This window comes from Amaranthus tricolor, chromosome 10 (genome assembly GCF_026212465.1).
Source record: "Amaranthus tricolor cultivar Red isolate AtriRed21 chromosome 10, ASM2621246v1, whole genome shotgun sequence".
Classification (NCBI taxonomy): domain Eukaryota; kingdom Viridiplantae; phylum Streptophyta; class Magnoliopsida; order Caryophyllales; family Amaranthaceae; genus Amaranthus; species Amaranthus tricolor.
The window spans coordinates 4,556,535-4,574,665 of NC_080056.1; the positions used below are offsets into that span (position 1 = coordinate 4,556,535).

The window sequence follows — 18,131 nt, forward strand, 5'->3', positions numbered from 1 at the left end:
ATTATTTTTATTTATTTTATTTTATTTTTGTTGCCTTATGAGTCATTTTTTTTGTAATGACGGCAAAAAAAACTTGAATGGGTATGATTTATGAATTGGAGATGTATACTCTAGAGACTAGAGTCTAGATTTGTCGCATCGGTTGATCAGGTCGGTTTTAAATTGGAGAGAAATTCTTAGTAAATAACGCTTATTTGTGAGGTTAATTTAATATTATTTTCTTGTTTTTTTGTGGTGATTTACAAATCACGGTTATTGATTAGAAATTTTTGTAAATGGGTCGTTTGTGTTAGACCTTATGACTAGAGTCACAAATTTATTATTATTTCATTTTTATTGTTATGAAAAAAGCTAAAAAATACCGCACATATTCTCATTTAAGACGACTTATAGCCAACTAAATTAATTAGAATACTCACTTAAAAATATTCACGTCACCTTAAATATTAAAATTGATACTTTGAAGATCAAATACATATTTTTTAATTTATGCTTTTATATAGATTTATTCTATCCATCGTGAGACAGTCTCATACAAAAATTAGCTCAAAATAAGTGATTTGTTTCGTCAACTTTTTCTTATTGTATAGAATTGAAAACCACATCTCAAGTCATATGTATCAACTCAAATAACAAAAAATGATTAAATAATAGTAAGGTATAATTTGATAATATTGATGTAAAACTCAAAAACTTATCAAAATTTAAGAAAATTGATCAGACCTCAATCCGCTGGTGTTCAAATAAATTTTCGGATTAGATCAAAATTTAAAAGGTGTGTATACTCATTGATGAACTATTTCGTTGATATGAATTTTACCGATAAATTTTTTTTATTGATTAAATTAATTTTAATATTTTTATCAATTACAATTAAACTGACAACAAATTAAATCATGCTTATTTTAATCATCATCATTATATTTATACCTAATAAATCTCGTTTATAGAACTATAAATAGTCTAAAGAGGATTGAGTGATGATATACTATACTCTATTACAAAAGTTTATGTCCACTACGACTCTCAGCTCGAGAGTCGAGTATGGCATGAGAATGAAAACACATGATCTACCAATCTACCACACATTATAGACAAGACAAATAACAAATAAGATTAACCAAGACAAATGTAGTGTTAATACTTAATACCATAAACTAAGATCGAATAGGAGTAACAAATGACATGCTTATCTTGATTAGTAGCAATGATCGCACCCAAACCCAGCAAGCATATAGAAGTAATAATTAATAACCAATCGAAAACGAGAAGGTTTTAGTAAATAACGATTATTTGTGAAATTAACAAATCATCCTTATATGGTAGGATTTTATAGAGTGAGAGTTTTATTATTTTAATTTATCTTTTTTTTATTTTATTTATTTTATTATTATTCTTTTTATCTTTTTATGGTACAAATCACGGTGATTAATTAGAAATTTTTAATCGAAAAGCTACTTAGACTAGGGTAACCTATTTGGTAGATTTTTCTTAATAAAGATACAAAATAAGCTACTCTTATGAAAGATTGTTTCTTAATAACGCGACCTTAAATAAAAAGATCATATTCTCATAATATGTATTAGATGGACTATTTAATTCATATGTAAGACGAATCTATCGGTGAAACCGTTTCATAAAACAATTTGTGAAAGAAAATGAATCTTTTGAATAGGTAATAAGAATTGAATCTCTATCAAAGGAAAAGCTTTCAACCGTGTATGAATCAAGATTCATGTTGATTAAAATTTATATTCCAACAAAAAAGGAGAATGTCAATTTTCAACAACAAACAAATCTCAGTAGAAGTAATAATTTCATATACACAAAAAGTCAACATGTTAAACATAATTTTCTACAACATAGAAGAGACTTTACATGAGAGGTCTAAAAGATGGGCTAATTACAAGGAAATATATTGTAAATGCTTCCTTGCCAAATTTTGGGTTCAAATAGACAAACATCCATTGACAAGAAGATTTCAATGAATTCATGATTGATTCAGCAATTTTCTAAAAGAATTCACGGTCTGGCATGAGTAACGGTGCCACAAGAGACCAGATATAAATCCCGGCAGTCACCCATTCTGTGCAGATTTTTACCCAAACGGAAGCCCACCCGATATCAATAAGATCCGAGCTTTCGTTTGTGCTTGTCCATCCCGAGAGAAGCATGGCAGAATACATGCTAGCGAGAGCAAATATTAGATGAAAGAACGTGTACGAGTAACTGACAGGCCGAGGTTCTGAAATCCCTTTGTTTTTTCCTGCTTCGGTATCCTCTGAACCCAAAAGAGGGTTTGTTGCACCTGCAGTGAACACGAGTCTTTTTATGACGTTTGAATCAGAAATCTGTTTTATCGAGTATTAACAATAATAGCAAAGCAATTTGTGAGCGATGGATATAGTGCCAGAGTTTTGTAGGGAAATATTCACCACGAAGAAAAGACAGCTAGAAGCGAAATATTCAAGGATAGTTTCCGATATTATATTTTAGAATAATTACGAATTACAGCCTTAAAGTTTTAGACCTTTGCGAATTACAGCCTTAATGTTTATTTTTGCGAATTATAGCCACCAAAGTATCAAAATCTACAACATTGAGGCCAATTCACAGAATTCCGACCACTTAACCTAAAATTCTGACCACCAAAATGGTCGAGATTCCGTGATTTTGCTTGAACGTTGTAGACTTAGATACTTTGGTGGCTGTAATTCACAAAAAATAAACATTGAGACTGTAATTTGCAAAAGTGCTAAACTTTAAGGTTGTAATTCGTAAATTTTAGGCCAAACACCATACAATAGCACTAAAAGATCATAAGTATGCCACTCTATCCCACAATGCAAAAAGCTAGCACACCATAATTCTATGTAAAAATCAGACCATTCATCTCCACTGTTGACTCAGCTTCTTTTTTCTAAATTGTATAATACTTCTAAATAATCCAATCAGTTTAACTAAGTGTCTAAATAAACATGTGAAACATAAAATATACTATTGTAACTATTTACTACAAAGAAAATGCATTTGAATTTCGAAAGTAACAATAACATTCCATTGCGCAATGCCATAAAAGTGGCTCCCACCTAGGGTGGGTTTTGGGGTCGGATGTACGCAACCTAACCCTTGGTAGCAAACACCATGGGCAACTTCACATAAATAAGGATTACACATGATTGCATTTGAAAGTAACAATTCACAGTAAATTTCTAATAAGAAAACCAAGTAATTTCAACCAACTTACGCTACTGGTAGAATGAAAACATTAATGAAGCCTGGATTCCAGTAAAGGTGCAAACATACCTGCCCTTGGAGATGATGTGGGTGACAGAAAAGCCTTAGAAGAGCCGGCACGAAGGGCTGAATACAAGACCGATAGTACCGTAGTGATCATTCCAAGAACAAGGGTACCAACAGTAACTGCTTTGGATTTGTTATGAAGACCATTGCAAACATAGTCACGAGGTTCGCTTGAAAGAGCAGTATAACACACATAGGCACAGTAGACAGATATCACTGAGGCTGGCAAGAGGCTTCCATTAACCTGTCCAACATTTAACAAGACCACATTAGTTGATCTGGGCTATCCTTTAATAAGGAAGTTGATAACGAATATATTTACAACTTCCATCCATTTTGCATATACAGATCTTGAAAACATAATTAAAAAATAAATAAATAGAAATCAGGCAAAAGGCTCCCATTAACCTGTTCACCATTAAACAAGACCACAACATTAGTAGATGTGTCATCACTTAATTAACTCTACATGTGACTTGCTCCGACATTCATTTTCGGCCCCAAGCTCACAGATAAAGGAGTGTTACCGTAGATTAGTGACAACCACGGTAAAATATCGTCACATCTTATCGCATGAGCTTCATACAAATTTACGCTGGGGAATCTCCTACTGCACTTCTAAGACCTGATGTAGAGATACATATGCAAAGGTTTCGAGGTCAATTGCCAACATCAACCCATAACAACGTCAGAAAGTGGAGCCAAACGAGAAAACTTTTTACACTTTATCTCCTAGGTATATAGTATTAATATTTTTTTTTTGGACAGATGTATATAGTATTACTATTAAGAATGCAATTCCAAGCTAATTAGTATCTTGAAAAATTAAAACTCATTTACAGAATTATTAAGAGTTGGAAAATGTAAATAAAGAGCATAAGATTAGCATTCTTTGCACGCGAAGACTAAGTGAGTTAGGACTTGGGATACAAATTATGGTATTTTTGGAAAGACAAGAAGAAAAACGAGGTTGGTATAACATTATATAATATGAGAAGTTACTCCATGGTTTGGTAAGGTGTGTAAATTAAATAATTGAATAGCGAGGGTGAGACATGTATATTGAAAAAAAATATTGAATATTATTCGTGCATGCGCACCTCAAGTCGAAGAAGTGAAAAAAATCGAAAGACATTTATATAAGGTAGGTGGTGTGATTCAAAGTATCTCAACAATGTGGCGGAATGAGGAAGTAAAAGTCACAATAAAGAGAAAGTATATTATTTAGCTATAGAAACATGTAGGAGTGAGGAGAACATATCAACTTACAAAGGTGCCAAAATTAAGAATAGACAAGTATTAGGTAAGTTAAATTTAAAAGGGTAAGAAGAGGTTAGACTCGAGAGAAAAGGAGAGAGAGCTTTATAAAGATGGCCAAAAGGAAACCAACAGTTAGAAAATATCTTAGCAGGATGAAGAGTGTTGAGGATAACATAACCTTCTTGTCCAAGATGAAAAATTCAATGACAGATAGGACATAGGAATATGTTGAAAAATGGTTCAATAGAAGGGGGGCAACATGAGACATACTTGATGAAATAAATAAAAATAGAACTTGAAATTTACGAGACACAAATAAATTAAAGGTGTAAGAAGGTTCGGAGAAAATAAAGCCAAAGGATGTTATTCCTATTGCGGCATGGAAATGTTTAGTGAAGATGGGATTATTTTCTAATCGAACCTCTTTTATAAGATGTAGAGACAAAACAAGATGCCAAAAGACTAGAGAATAAGCACACTATAGTACATGCCTACAATAGTCCTTGTTGTATATATCAGACTTAGGAAGATTTAATGTATTTAAATTCTGTTCATTTAAATCTAAGTTTGTTATTAGGGTAAGTTAGTAGATAATGTTGAAAAAGCCTATGATCTCTCAACAACCTTGACTTGGTCATTAGTCATTACAGCCAGATTTTGGTTTTCTGAAGGCTGTTGTTGCTATTTTCAAGGTTTAATCAAGTCTGTTATCAGTTTGTTGCTCATGTGTAATCCACGTTCTGACAGTAACTTCCACAACTAATCAAGACACAATCTGTATGAAACTAACTGCCCACTAAGACCATTCACTGGACAACCATAGTCATGGATATACTGAACTTCATGGTTGTACCGCTTGTACGTGTAGTAGTCGAAATCATGGTCAACTGTCCAAGATGTAAGAACAAATTTTTCAAGCTGTAGCACTAAAGTGTGGACTTGAAGCATAACCAGAGAGATCTTCAAGCTTATCAAAGTCAAGTTTCAACATACTCAAGAACCTACCAAAAGACGCTCAAGAGCGGGTTTTACAAGCATTGGTCATGATTAGAAATTGTTTGTGAAATAGTCAAAAGTGCACTTTTCATACGTTTCTGTATCCAGGCTAGAGTTTTGGAGGAGTTCCTTTTAAATTTAGAGTTACAAGTTATGAGGAGTTGTATTGAGCTGCCTAAGTTAGTCGAGTAGAAGAGTTGGGTCATGGTTTTTGTGTTTATACTACTCTTTACTTTATTGTTGCTTTGTTTCAGCATAAATTATCTTATTCATCTCATTACGGTGAACGTTTGTAACAGTTTGGTAAGATTTTAAATAGCCAAAAACACCATTCACTCTCCCACTTGTATGAATATCAGTGTACATAGAGCCTTCATAGATTAAATAGGCTAGTCATTTGGGATGAGCTCTTGTATATGATTCATAAAATGTTTGTAGGGGATCAGATGAGCAAACAAGACACAGAATAATCTAGTGTAGGCCGTAGTATGGAATGTCATGTTAGCACAAATAATTTAGTGATGCAAAGTTGGATACAAGTGAGTGTTTCAAGTAACTTGGAAATCAAAATGTAAATCGTAGAATTCACTATGGGTTATGTGGTTCCAATGAAGAGCTGCCACCAGACGATTATGGGATTGAGGTGTCCAACTAAAATTATAAGGAAAAACTCCACAAGACTATATAATATATATGGTTCAAGGCTTTTAGAAGATATCATCGTAAAAAGAAGGGTTAGGCGGGTAGCTGAGATGTGTATGTTAATATGAATAGGTTGCAACTAAGAGACTCAAAACAATAGAATTTGAAATGAAAGCATAAGAATGGGTCTTAGAGTCGAATATATTGAGAACAAAATAGGAGAAAACAATTTATGTTAATATGAATAGGTTGATAGACTCAAAATGATTGAAATGAAATCGCTTGAAAAATGCACATTTTGTTTTTTGATGTGAAAAATGCACAATTAGAAAACTGGAATGTTAGAGCTTTTGAGAGCTTAAAAGAGGAGGTAAAACAGCCCAACAACAATGTCAAAGCCTTAGATCTCAACAGTATGGAGTTTCTGCTTAATTTTTCCTTTTTGAATTTCTTCTTAAAAAAGATACACGAAAAACAGTACAGGTTTCCTTAGTTAATTTTTTTAAAAAAAATTTGGAAACAAAGAGTATTGATTTTCATTGAGAGTTTTTGATGAATTAATATCAACATATGAGGGGTAGAATAGTCCTAGAATGAAATTTCTAGAAAAGAAATATTTTGTAACCAACTTAGCTATAAATATGATGATGTAATAATTGGTTAGTGTATGCAATGAATATGAAATGAAATCTTCCACTCAAAATCCTCTCTCCCTACTTTTTACTTTTAGTATGTATTTTTATCATATTAGCAAGTAATGGGTCCATTACAGATTTACATATTGGTTCTTCTTAAACCTTATGTCCAAAGGCCTTTAAAAAAACATCAAGCATGGTGATCGAGTTGACAGATTGGAAAAGTTTGTTCTAGAGTGAATTATGATGGATAAGTTTAATATCATTGAAGAGTTAAGGATTGCATCAATTACAAGTCATCAACGTCCTATTACATGAATGAAAATTTAAGGATTGCATCAATTACAAGCCGCAGCCCTGTGACAATGCAAACATGGTCAAGTCAAGTCACCTACATGGATGAAGAGAATGTACTTGTCTCCTAAGAGATATTAGGGGGTATTTGGTTTAGGCTAAATCCTGAAGGTACAAAACGAAAGGATGTCGATACCCAAGATACAGATGTTTAGTTCAGAATTAGGGTTGAACTATATTCATGGAAGCATCACATCCCTCCCTTACTAGTTAGCCTCTCCCATTTTCTTACCTTAGATGTCTTGTCCTCTCTCTTCACATAGCTAGCCTCTCCCATTTGCCTACCTTTCGCAACCATTACTGAGAATTTCTTATTGACACAAATTCATAAATCAACAGATAAGAGGCCGTTGTTTTTGCTCTTATCCTGACATCACTAGAGTTTCCCTCCCACCATCACTGATACTCACACAAAGGAGTACATATAAAAAATTAACTGAACAGAAAATTATTTTACTTCATATCCCAGACTCCAATTAAGACCTGGAAAATGAGTTGAGTGCAAAATCAAGTTTTGTTACAATAAATAAACAAATTTACTCATCAAAATTAGGTTCAATTCAGTAAAATTTATTTTGAAGAGAACAAGTTCTATATCTAACCATCGTCGCTTATCTAAACTACAAAATGAATTTTACTAAGTGGGGTCTGATCATAGATGATGTCCTAGTCATGACGTTATCATGGAAGGGGTTGTTTTAACTGGAAAAAAAACAATTGGGTTATGTGGGTTTTTCAATGAGTAGGGTGACCTTACCTGAAACAAATATATATAAAGGGCTATAACAATGATCCAGAAAGCATGAGCTTTGACATCTATCAGAATATTTAATAATGTTTATTGGCCATCTAACCTTTTGGCTTACACATCTCTACAATTATATACCCTCAACATATCAATTACTAGTCGTGGCTTGAAGGCAAGCTCATATCTCGCACTATCAGGCTATCAGTGCCAACGCCCAACATAAAACACATTAATGCTTGGGTCCTTTTCCACATTTCAATCTTCATGGCGGTATGGAAATTTTAAGTGAAGACATTACTTCAACTACAAGGTCCAAAACATCTCAATTATACAAGTTTCTTCCAATTATACATACTTTCACTACAAGAAGTCCATAGCATTTTCCATCAAAAATGTTATATATTGTGAAATAGTCAAACTTAATTGATACAAAACATATTATGATGAACTAAGAGCCTCAACGCACACATTCTACAGGGAAACTTTTTTAGTAATTACATCCAATTTAAGAAACAAGACAAAAGATCCCGCCTAGGCGAGGTTTTGGGGTCAAATGTACACATACACAGAAGATATTACTACAACACATGGATGAGCCATAAAACATGAAATTTCAAACTAGTAAAGGATGCTGTAATTTGGTTTTGTTTGACATAGTATTTCCTATGCCTAGTAAACAAACAGTATGAAGTCAACTACTACGACCCTTGACGAAATAACTGAAACTCTTGAACCAGTGCCAAGAAATCATGCAGTGTAAGAATAAGTGAACATAATTAACAATATAAGTGACAAAAGCAAAATTCACCAAACTCAATTGTCTTATCATTAAACAAAAAGAGCATGTTCCTCACCGTTGGATGCAGTGCAATAATAGCAAATGCCAAAGCAAGAATCATGGTCATAACAATGAAGAAAACATTGAGCCCACAGTCTTGACCAGATGGATTGAACCAAATAAACAAAATTCCAGAGAACGCAAAAGCAGCGATGTAGCATCCAACTGATACTGCAAGTAATGCAATGTACCTGAAATCAATGGAATTTCTTCAAGTAAAAATCCAAAGAAAAATACGTGTTGCATATGCTAAATTAAATGTACCATTTTTTCTCATCTTTCTCAACCCAAGCATCATTCCATACATAAGTGAAATCCAATAGTAGAACAACCTGTACCAATAAAAAGAGGCCAGCACCAAATTTTGACAAGACCCCTGCAAAATATGTAAGGCTGCTAAGATAGATTTTAGAGACAGAAATGACAATTATGTGTGTGAGTGGACTCTAAACTGCAAGTAGTGAATGTGCTACCCATAGTGTAAAACAAGGTCGCACGTGTTGGCCACGTTGTATAGGCTGCCAAGATATGAAAAAAAAAACACATTTTGTGACGGTTCAAAAGTTATCTCATACTTTTGGCCCGCAAAACTCCCATTTTCGTCACTCTAATGGTGATCGATACAGCATTTTTGCACTATGGTGCCACTTCCGTTCATTTAGGCATTTCTAGAGTCTAGACAAGCAAGTCTATTTCCCCATCTAATTGAAAAATAAAACATATAAATTGCTCAACTATCCTTTATATAGCAGTTTACCAGTTATAATATGCTTCTCATGAAGATTCCAATTAGTCCCATGAAGAAGGATAAACAATTACATAATAGGCTAAAATGAACTTTCTAATTTATCGAATGTCCAAGGAACACTTTCTTCAAAAGAGAAAAGTCAATGATTTTGTATATATATTGCACTACAGGTGTTCGAAGACTGAAGCCATATTGTCATCAGCCCTCATTTTGCATATGATGACAGCCCTTTGTTGCTTTCATATAAGCAATTCTTTATTAATAATAGAAAAACTAATACTCTGTATGTCCCAATTCCCATTGAGTTTTTCCCTTTTCCCCACAAAAGTTCTCACATCCTAAAAGGTGGGTGCGATCGGGCCAGGAGGACAAACTCAACGAGACAAATGAGTATATAAAAAAATTTCATACTTCACCAGAAGACAGAAGCATCGCACTAAGTCTGAGGTCATGATGATAGTAAAATGTATTCAAATTGTAAAGGATGCAGACAAAAGAATTTATCAGAAATTTAAGCACCTTAAAGAGCATACCATATATATCTATGATGACATTGGGCATAAAAAACATAAGCACGATAAGTAGAAGCCAGATAATGAACTTCACAAGCCATCCTCCATGATGCCACGAATCACGTTTGTCATTCTGATCCTTCACACCAATCATTATCAAGGCAAGCACTGTGAAAAATAGAAAGTTTCCCAAACTGACCCGAAGAACTGTACTTGTCTGATACCATTCTTTCGTGTGCTCAACATTGTTTATCCCTACAAAGGAAAAATCAAACTGACAGTGTTAAAAAAGATATGCGTAAACTACTAAGTTTATTCAGCAACCAAAGACCATGCCCACATGCCACGCATTCAAGAAACTCAAATGTCTAGCCTCAGTATTTAACGTTAGGCTGGAGAGACATGCATGAAACGTTCAGAGACAGATAATAAAAAATACCACTCTTCCTGTTCAACTAACCTGTCCCCATCAAAAGAAACGGTATAAAAAGAGGATAACACTCATAAAACATATATTTTGGCAACTTCAGTAGCGAAAAGTAGTAAGGCTTAACATTGCATTACATCTATAGAATTGATAATGATTACATGATCCAGGAAGGCCTAAAAAATTAATAGCCATCATAAAGAACGTTAAATTGTTTCCACATTGTAATGAAAGAAACAAAACGAATCTCTGCATTGATTATCGCTATTATAGAAACAGGGAACACCAGACCAAAACGAAAATAAGATCAAATAAGAATAACAGATATGCCAATAAATGTTGAAATCTCAATATCACTGATATCAGCTCCACATTATTAATACGTAACTTCCAAACATGAAAAAGTAATATATTTATAAAAAAGGAAAGTTTATGGTGCAGGACCATTCGCTAGTCACTACACACTAGGCACATGGCTTGGAATGTTGTTCTCAGCACTGTCCTAACTTTTCAAAGAATGAACAACATATGTCACCTAATCGAGGAATTATTATTCAACAAGCATAGCTGGTTGATACGGAAAAGAAAAAATAAGAAGTTAAATCAACAATAGAAAAGGTAGTTCAAAGGCATTTGGTCATCCATGTGAATGAAATAACTCAAAATTTTATAACTGTGACAAATTACCCCAATAAACAGATAAAACCCCCCATAATCTCCCTACCAAAAGACTATCTTATTTTTCACCAAAATACCCAAAAAATAAAACGATGAAAAACGAGATGAACACCATGTTTGTAATACCCCAGATTTAACTTGAAAAAAGATTGATAGACTACTCATATCAACAAGGTGCATCTTCTTTTCATGAGAGCCCATTTGCTAAGAACTCCACAGTTAAGCGTGCTTGGTGTGGAGCGATCTTAAGATGAGTGACCTCCTGGGAAGTTTTCTCGGATGCGCACGAGTGAGAACAAAGTGCACTGGAAAGACTTGTGTTGGTTTGTGGGGCTAGTCTACAGTCTCCATGAGTAGTCACCAGCGGTCCAAGGGGTCGGGGTGTTACAATATTGCTTTTCTAATCCATAATTGTAAAGGTCTTCAAATCATTTCTTTGGTGAATTTAAATTCAAAAACCCAGCCTTTTGGAGTCTGGACTTGTACATTATTAACCAATGAAGCCAAAGTCTGCGATAGCACATTTATTTTGTTTTGAGCTCCAAACTCAGCTTAAATTTTTCAATAAGGTCTCTCGACATAATATTAGAGGTAACATGATATAAGATCATGTGTTCAAATCTTATACACCCCTCCTCTCAAATGGAATTATAGAATATTCAACACCAAGAGCACCAAGTCAAACATCAACTTAAGCTTTTGGTTGAGTTTATCGGAACCAACTAAGGGAATGACTAAACGTCATGGTAAAGGCCCACAATATGTTAAAATACTCTATCAATCCCACCATCACTAAAATCTAAAATTATAGTCTTATACAATCATAAATTAAATTGTATACTTCCTTAAAATTAACCCTATGTTTGTACCTACAAAAGCAAAATTTAGCAGAAAACGATCACTCTATCATGTCAAATATATAATCAAAACTCTAAATCTTTCAGTAAGGTGTTCCTTATCAAAAAAAATCTTCCATAAACTACAATTTCCACCTCCACCCAACAAAACAGATCAGGTAAAACTAAGAATAGTTCAACAAATTGTACAATCAGAAAAACATAGGAGTAATAAACCCCATGAAGCGGAAACGAGTATCTACATATCAAACCCTCAAAAATAAAATGAACCCATAAACAATTCACAAAATTGAAGAAAAATAAAAGATAAACAGATAAATTTAGACAATAAATGATCAAAAATAGAAAGAAAAATGAGAAATTACGCACAAGAAAAAGACTTCAACAAAGGATAGCCGACTTCACGAAGAACCCAAGAAAGAACAAGAGAAGCACCAAAAAGACCACAATAAGCAATCCTAGCAGATTTCTTGGAGATTCCAGAAGCTACTGATGTGCAACAACCGCAAGCAAGAGATGCGCAGCATGAGAATAAGCACGACATTTTCTCACCCTGTAGCTCTCTTCCTCTCTGTCTTCGTCTATATCTTTGTTTTGACACACAGAATTATCTGGAATTTAGGAGCGTTGACAGGTTTGGTAATTTTGTTTGACAATTCAATTTTTGATCGGCTAAAAACCCGATCAAATCCACCATTTACAATTTACAATTTACAATCATCATACCTCTATTAATTTTATTGTATTTAGCAAAAGGTAACTTTGAACATGTTATTTGTCTTTTTTTTTTATTTGTTAGTATTATTAAAATTGATTTATTTGTATTTTTTGACTTATCATATTTACACGTTTGTATATTTAGAAAAATTTATACATTAATAGATGTAATAAATTATAATTATTCCAATTACACTGTTATATATAAATGTACAATTTAGAAAATTATACTGAAAAATAGATAAACTTATGAAAATAAATAGGTAGAAAATTATTTTGCAAAATAAATTACTTTCATTACAATTATACTGCAATTTATTAAATTACTAAAAGTACATAATTGTCTTTTTTTCAGCAATAGTAGTTAAAAACTTAAATGACATAAATTCATTTAATTGATCATTAAATTCAGTCATTTACATTGTTAGACTACCATAATTACAATTTTGAATTTTAGGAAAAATGTAAAAAATTATTTTGAACCAAATGATAATTATGGAAACAAATAAATTAATGCAAAAAAAAATCAACCAACTTCAATTAGTGTGTAGGCAATCATACTTTTTAACTACCAAATATAGTGCAATAAAAATCAATCAACTAAAAATATTGTCTGCTTTTCTGTAATTTAATTATTCCTTTATAAAAAAAATGTATGAACACTTTCATGGCTGAAATTACAATATAAATAGCCTCATATGACCATTACAATTGTTTGTTCATACTATTTATCTTCTCTAAATCTTTAGTGTTGTTTAATAATGATTTATAGAATAACCATGAGTTTAATTACATTCAAGAAATTTATAGTGACAGGGAACATGGAATACTAATGACTATTAATAAAAGTCAAGGACAAACAGTATCCCATGTTGGTCTATTCCTATCTTAGTCTGTTTTTAGTCATGACCAATTTTACGTCGCCATTTTTAGAGTGACTAGAAGGAAGTGACTAAGAATTTTCATATGCGACAAGGATGGTGAAATATCTCATCGTACTCAGAATGTAGTATATATAGAGGTGTTTTAAAACGTATAAACTCTTGATTAACAACGTATTTTGGGTTTTTTATATTTACTTAACATAAATAACAGGTGATTTATGAATAATTCGAAATGTGTTATTTCTTCTTCCAACATATTTACATCAAATACTTAAATGTCTTATTTTCTTATTTAATTTCTATTGTCATGGATCCTTGAATCTAACTATTTAGTAATTGTCATCAAATTATCTTACTTATGTCCTCCTGGATCCAAATAATTAGAATGAGAGCACATATATTATAAATAAAGTATTCTCTCTTTCATCCTACTCACGCTAACATTTGTTATTTTGGTATGTTCTACTTATTTTGTATTATTTTTACTTTTGAACAATAATCCACCTCTTTATTTTAATCTCACCCAAATATTTTAATTTTCTTTTAATTTTATCTACACATTTACCCTATATCCCTATCTTTTATTTATTTCCAAATATTCATTTTTTAAAAAATAAAAATTCTTTTCATTACTACTAATGTTAAAGGATGGAATAGTACATCATTAAACTCACATGTGGAGCCCAAACCCATTCCAGCGGAAGCCCAAAAACGCCATATCGGCAACCCGTGCCCATTTCCATTGGGCTGCGGCCAAGTCCAGTTCAACTTTTGTTTTTCCTTGTTGGGCTATTTTTAAACCAATTATAAATATTTTTGTACGAGTCAGTCTCACCATGAGATATGCCCTGTATTTGAGTTAAATAACTCAATAATAGAAACTTTTAGCATATAAACTTCTTGTTTTGAGGTCGTCTCACCGTGAGACAGTCTCTCACAAGAATAACTCTTATAAATTTGTAACTAAGTAAATATATCTCGTTTTGTATGAGATCATCCCACCATGAAATTTACTTTATGATTGTAAATTATCGCTTTAGTGTTATAAATGATTATTTTAAGATTAATAACATTGATCACTTTGAGATTATAATTAGTCACCTTTAAGATTGTAAGTAATCACTTTAATAGTTATAAGTAATCAATTTAAGATTGAAAATATACATTAAATTAACTCAATAGATATGGTCTTACCTTGAGACCATCTCATTTGAGAATTTGTATATGTACAATAAGATAAAATAACAAATAAAATTAGAATTAAACAAAAACAAAATAGAATAAAAATAAGTTAACAGGTAATATTAAATATTCAAATATAGGTGGAGTAAGGTTTTGATATATCAATTTTAAAGTTGGATTTTAGAAAATAAGTATGATATTAAATTTATATATAAATCTTAAATATAACTGGGAAAAAATATTGTTAACATATTTTCTTAAAATTGCACGTGTTACTATTTTATTTAATCTATTCCCTTAAAAATGTCATGTCATGATAATTATCAGTGTCTTTCTTATATAAAACAATTCACTATTATCTTTAACAAACAATTATTTGAAATTAAAGCCAATTAATACATCAATTTATACGGTGCTGAGTAGCTAAGAATAATATCATTTTCTTAATTTTCAAAAGCTTTTCAAAAAATATTATTATGTCTATGTATGACACTAGTATATAATAATGACCCTTTACAGAGAACAATGTTTAATTAAGACCAAGTCATGTACCTGAGCGAAGAAGAGAAGGAAGTGAAGGAGGCCTCTGCTCCACCACAGCCAGAGCCATAGCCTTATCCTTGCCCTTTCGACGAGTGGTTCGAGCAAGAGCAGGGGTAGAGGTGTCAGCAGCGACCTGCGTCGCAGGGATTGTATGGGGGCTGCCACAGCTTCAGGAGTAACGACTTCAGGAGCTATATCCTCCATTGTGGCTTCCCCCAACTCAGCAGTTGTCTCAGCTACTGAAAAAGAAGCTGCACAACCATACAAGGAAGATAGATTCAGTCCTGTAAGTATTAGAAAATGAGAAAATAAACATAAGCCTGGTACATGTTTTACGAACTTGCAGTAGCCAAGTCAGGGTAGAGGAATCCTTTGCCATTGTCGTCTGACATATCGACGAAAGAATCAAAATTGGCGAATTCATCATCAGGGAAGATACACTTCCCTGAATCAAAGACTTTAACCGAGAGGGCCCCACCCTCGGTCTGAGCCTCAAAGGCTACCTCTAGAGTAGCCGGTACCTCCAAGGACGGAGGGACTGATTCGGCGGGGGCCTCAGTCACACCCGCCGCTGCGTCTGTCACCTCTGTAAAAGGAAGAAAAATAATAACGAGAGAGAAAATCTCCTACTTAACCATAATAATAATAATAATAATAATAATAATAATAATAATAATAATAATAATAATCGTCAATAATACAACCTTTCACTGATTTTCCTACAATAATACGAACTATTGATTAATCATGAATAATAAAATAACAAGTATATTTTCCACTAGTATACAAAATGACTTATAACATGTTTACCAAGTTATCTAAAGAAAAAATAAAAAAATTATATATGAATGATTAGAATAAAAAAATCAAAAACAAAATACCATCTCTAATCTCCCCACTCCACCAACCCGTCACCCTCAACTACACCCACTGCGAGCAAACCGACGGCGGAGACCCACCCAACCCACACACCGCCGGAGACCCTTCCAACCCACCCTTTTCCGGCAAACCCATGCCATTGACCCTTTCTACTTCCAGTGCCTTAATCCTATTGCTTAGCACCACCCCCAACATAGCTAGCCCAACCTACTACACCAACAAAAGCTACACGCGACGATCAAAGCGCTACCAACGAAGATAAAGATGAGGAAGATTAAGGTGAGTGTGTGGTTGAATCTAGGTATCGTGGTGGATGGCTAAATTAGGTTATGGATATTTGGTGGTGGGTGGAAGGTTAAGGTGAGGGTCGCGAAGAGGAGTTGGCTGCGAAGGAGGTAGAGGAGGGGTGGGGGTCAGGTAGGGGAGTGAGGGTGGAGGCACCGCGATAAGGTGGAGTAGTGGTGGTTGAGAGGATGGGGGTTGGGATGGGTTATTGAAGTGGTGGAAAGATTGGTTTTTTTTGTTTTTTATTTTTTATTTTTTTTTACAAAATGACCTACAATTATAGGTAACTAATAGGTTAAGTTTGCTAGTGGAAAATACACATATTAGTTGGTATTATTCATGGTTAATCAATAGTTCGTATTATTGTAGAGAAATTAGTGAAAGGTTGTATTATTCACGGTAATTTTTCCTAAATAATAATAGAGGATATTGTAAGCAGGTCAAAATAAACCTTTAGAACTTTATTATCTGAAGAGGCAGGATCAGAGGCGATAGTTGTAGAGTGGTCACGTCTTCGCTTGACCCGTCGTTCCTGAGAAGGATCGACAGGAGGAAGAGGAGTGACCACAGTAGAACAAGGGTTCTCCCTCTGTTTCCTCTTCTTCCTCACCCCGCTAAGGGCAGACCCTTAAAAGAAGCCACCTCCCGGGATACAGGGGTTGTGGATGGAAGAGCCCCAGAAGAAGACGCCCTCTCATCCTCCCTAGGCGGAGGAGGAGGAAGAGCTAGAACAGCTGGAGCAGGCAACCTCAACCCTTCTCTCTCCGGTTTAGTTAAAACTCCCGAAAGAAAAGGTTGAAGTCAGGATGCACCCAAGCTGGCACATAATTAAATCTACTTTAGAAGTGGGGGACCCTACCTACTCCACAGAGCTGACGATGCTTACCAGGGGGCACCACCTGATCAATATCAAAGGAGGCAATCGCCCTGTTGCCCATTATTAGAGGATCCTGGTAATAGTCATCAGCAAGACGCTAATGGAAGTTAGCCACGGTCACCTGGGCCGGGGCCTTAGAAATCTGGTCCCAAAGTTGGTAGTCATTGGATAACCTCCTCTTCCCATCTCCAGGTTACTCTGGAGGATCCGGCCTGAAGAAGTCCCCATAGGGGGTTATACCCAAGTTGGTATAATGAACCTGACCCTTAAATTTTGCTGGAAAATAACAAGGAAAAAGAATGAGGGAAAATAAAAAACATTAGAAACACACTCAAGTAGAGTTAGTCATGATTACCAGAGGTCAAGAAGGTTGACATTCCCACCAAGGACAAAACAGGCTCCCTACGCAACACAACCTCGTGGCAGAGCCACTTATGGTCGTACTCCAACCCCGTGAACTCGTTTTTCCACCTCTAAAAATGGAGAAAAGCGTACCTCTCCAAACTGGTCAACTTCTTGACTTCATCCATTGTTAGGGGAGGATTGTAGCGGTAGGGGTGGTCAGTTGTAAGAGGGACCCTCACCCATACTGTTCTATCAAAATAATATTTTAAGTCAAACAAGTCAGGGACGACCACAATCGCCCCATTTATCACCTTCGCCGAATCGATACGGGTTGCTACCCCCTTGTTCAATCTTAAACAAAGACCTAAATAAGTCTAATTTCAGGGGTAACCCATAAATTCACAATGCCATATGAAAGAGA

At 34.1% G+C, this 18,131-nt stretch overlaps 1 protein-coding gene across 1 annotated transcript; it reads right to left on the reverse strand.

Moving 5' to 3' along the window:
• Nucleotides 1-1,723: 1,723 nt before the first annotated feature.
• LOC130825406 (uncharacterized) lies at nt 1,724-12,730 on the reverse strand. The gene is made up of 6 exons (XM_057690612.1): nt 12,368-12,730; nt 10,058-10,291; nt 9,041-9,152; nt 8,793-8,967; nt 3,307-3,547; nt 1,724-2,308 (listed from the first exon to the last, which is right to left on the reverse strand). Exons 1-6 carry the CDS (start codon nt 12,540-12,542, stop codon nt 2,013-2,015), a joined length of 1,233 nt encoding a protein of 410 aa, XP_057546595.1. The 5' UTR covers nt 12,543-12,730; the 3' UTR covers nt 1,724-2,012.
• Between the last annotated feature and the right edge of the window lie 5,401 nt (nt 12,731-18,131).

What these genes read in the sequence shown, in the direction of transcription:
- LOC130825406 (XM_057690612.1), bottom strand. Translation starts at nt 12,542, where the DNA reads ATGTCGTGCTTATTCTCATGCTGCGCATCTCTTGCTTGCGGTTGTTGC. An exon ending in TTTGTTGAAGTCTTTTTCTT is followed by an intron (nt 10,292 to 12,367) that starts GTGCGTAATTTC and finishes TTTCCTTTGTAG; the next exon opens with GGATAAACAATGTTGAGCAC. An exon ending in TGTCATCATAGATATATATG is followed by an intron (nt 9,153 to 10,057) that starts GTATGCTCTTTA and finishes CATATTTTGCAG; the next exon opens with GGGTCTTGTCAAAATTTGGT.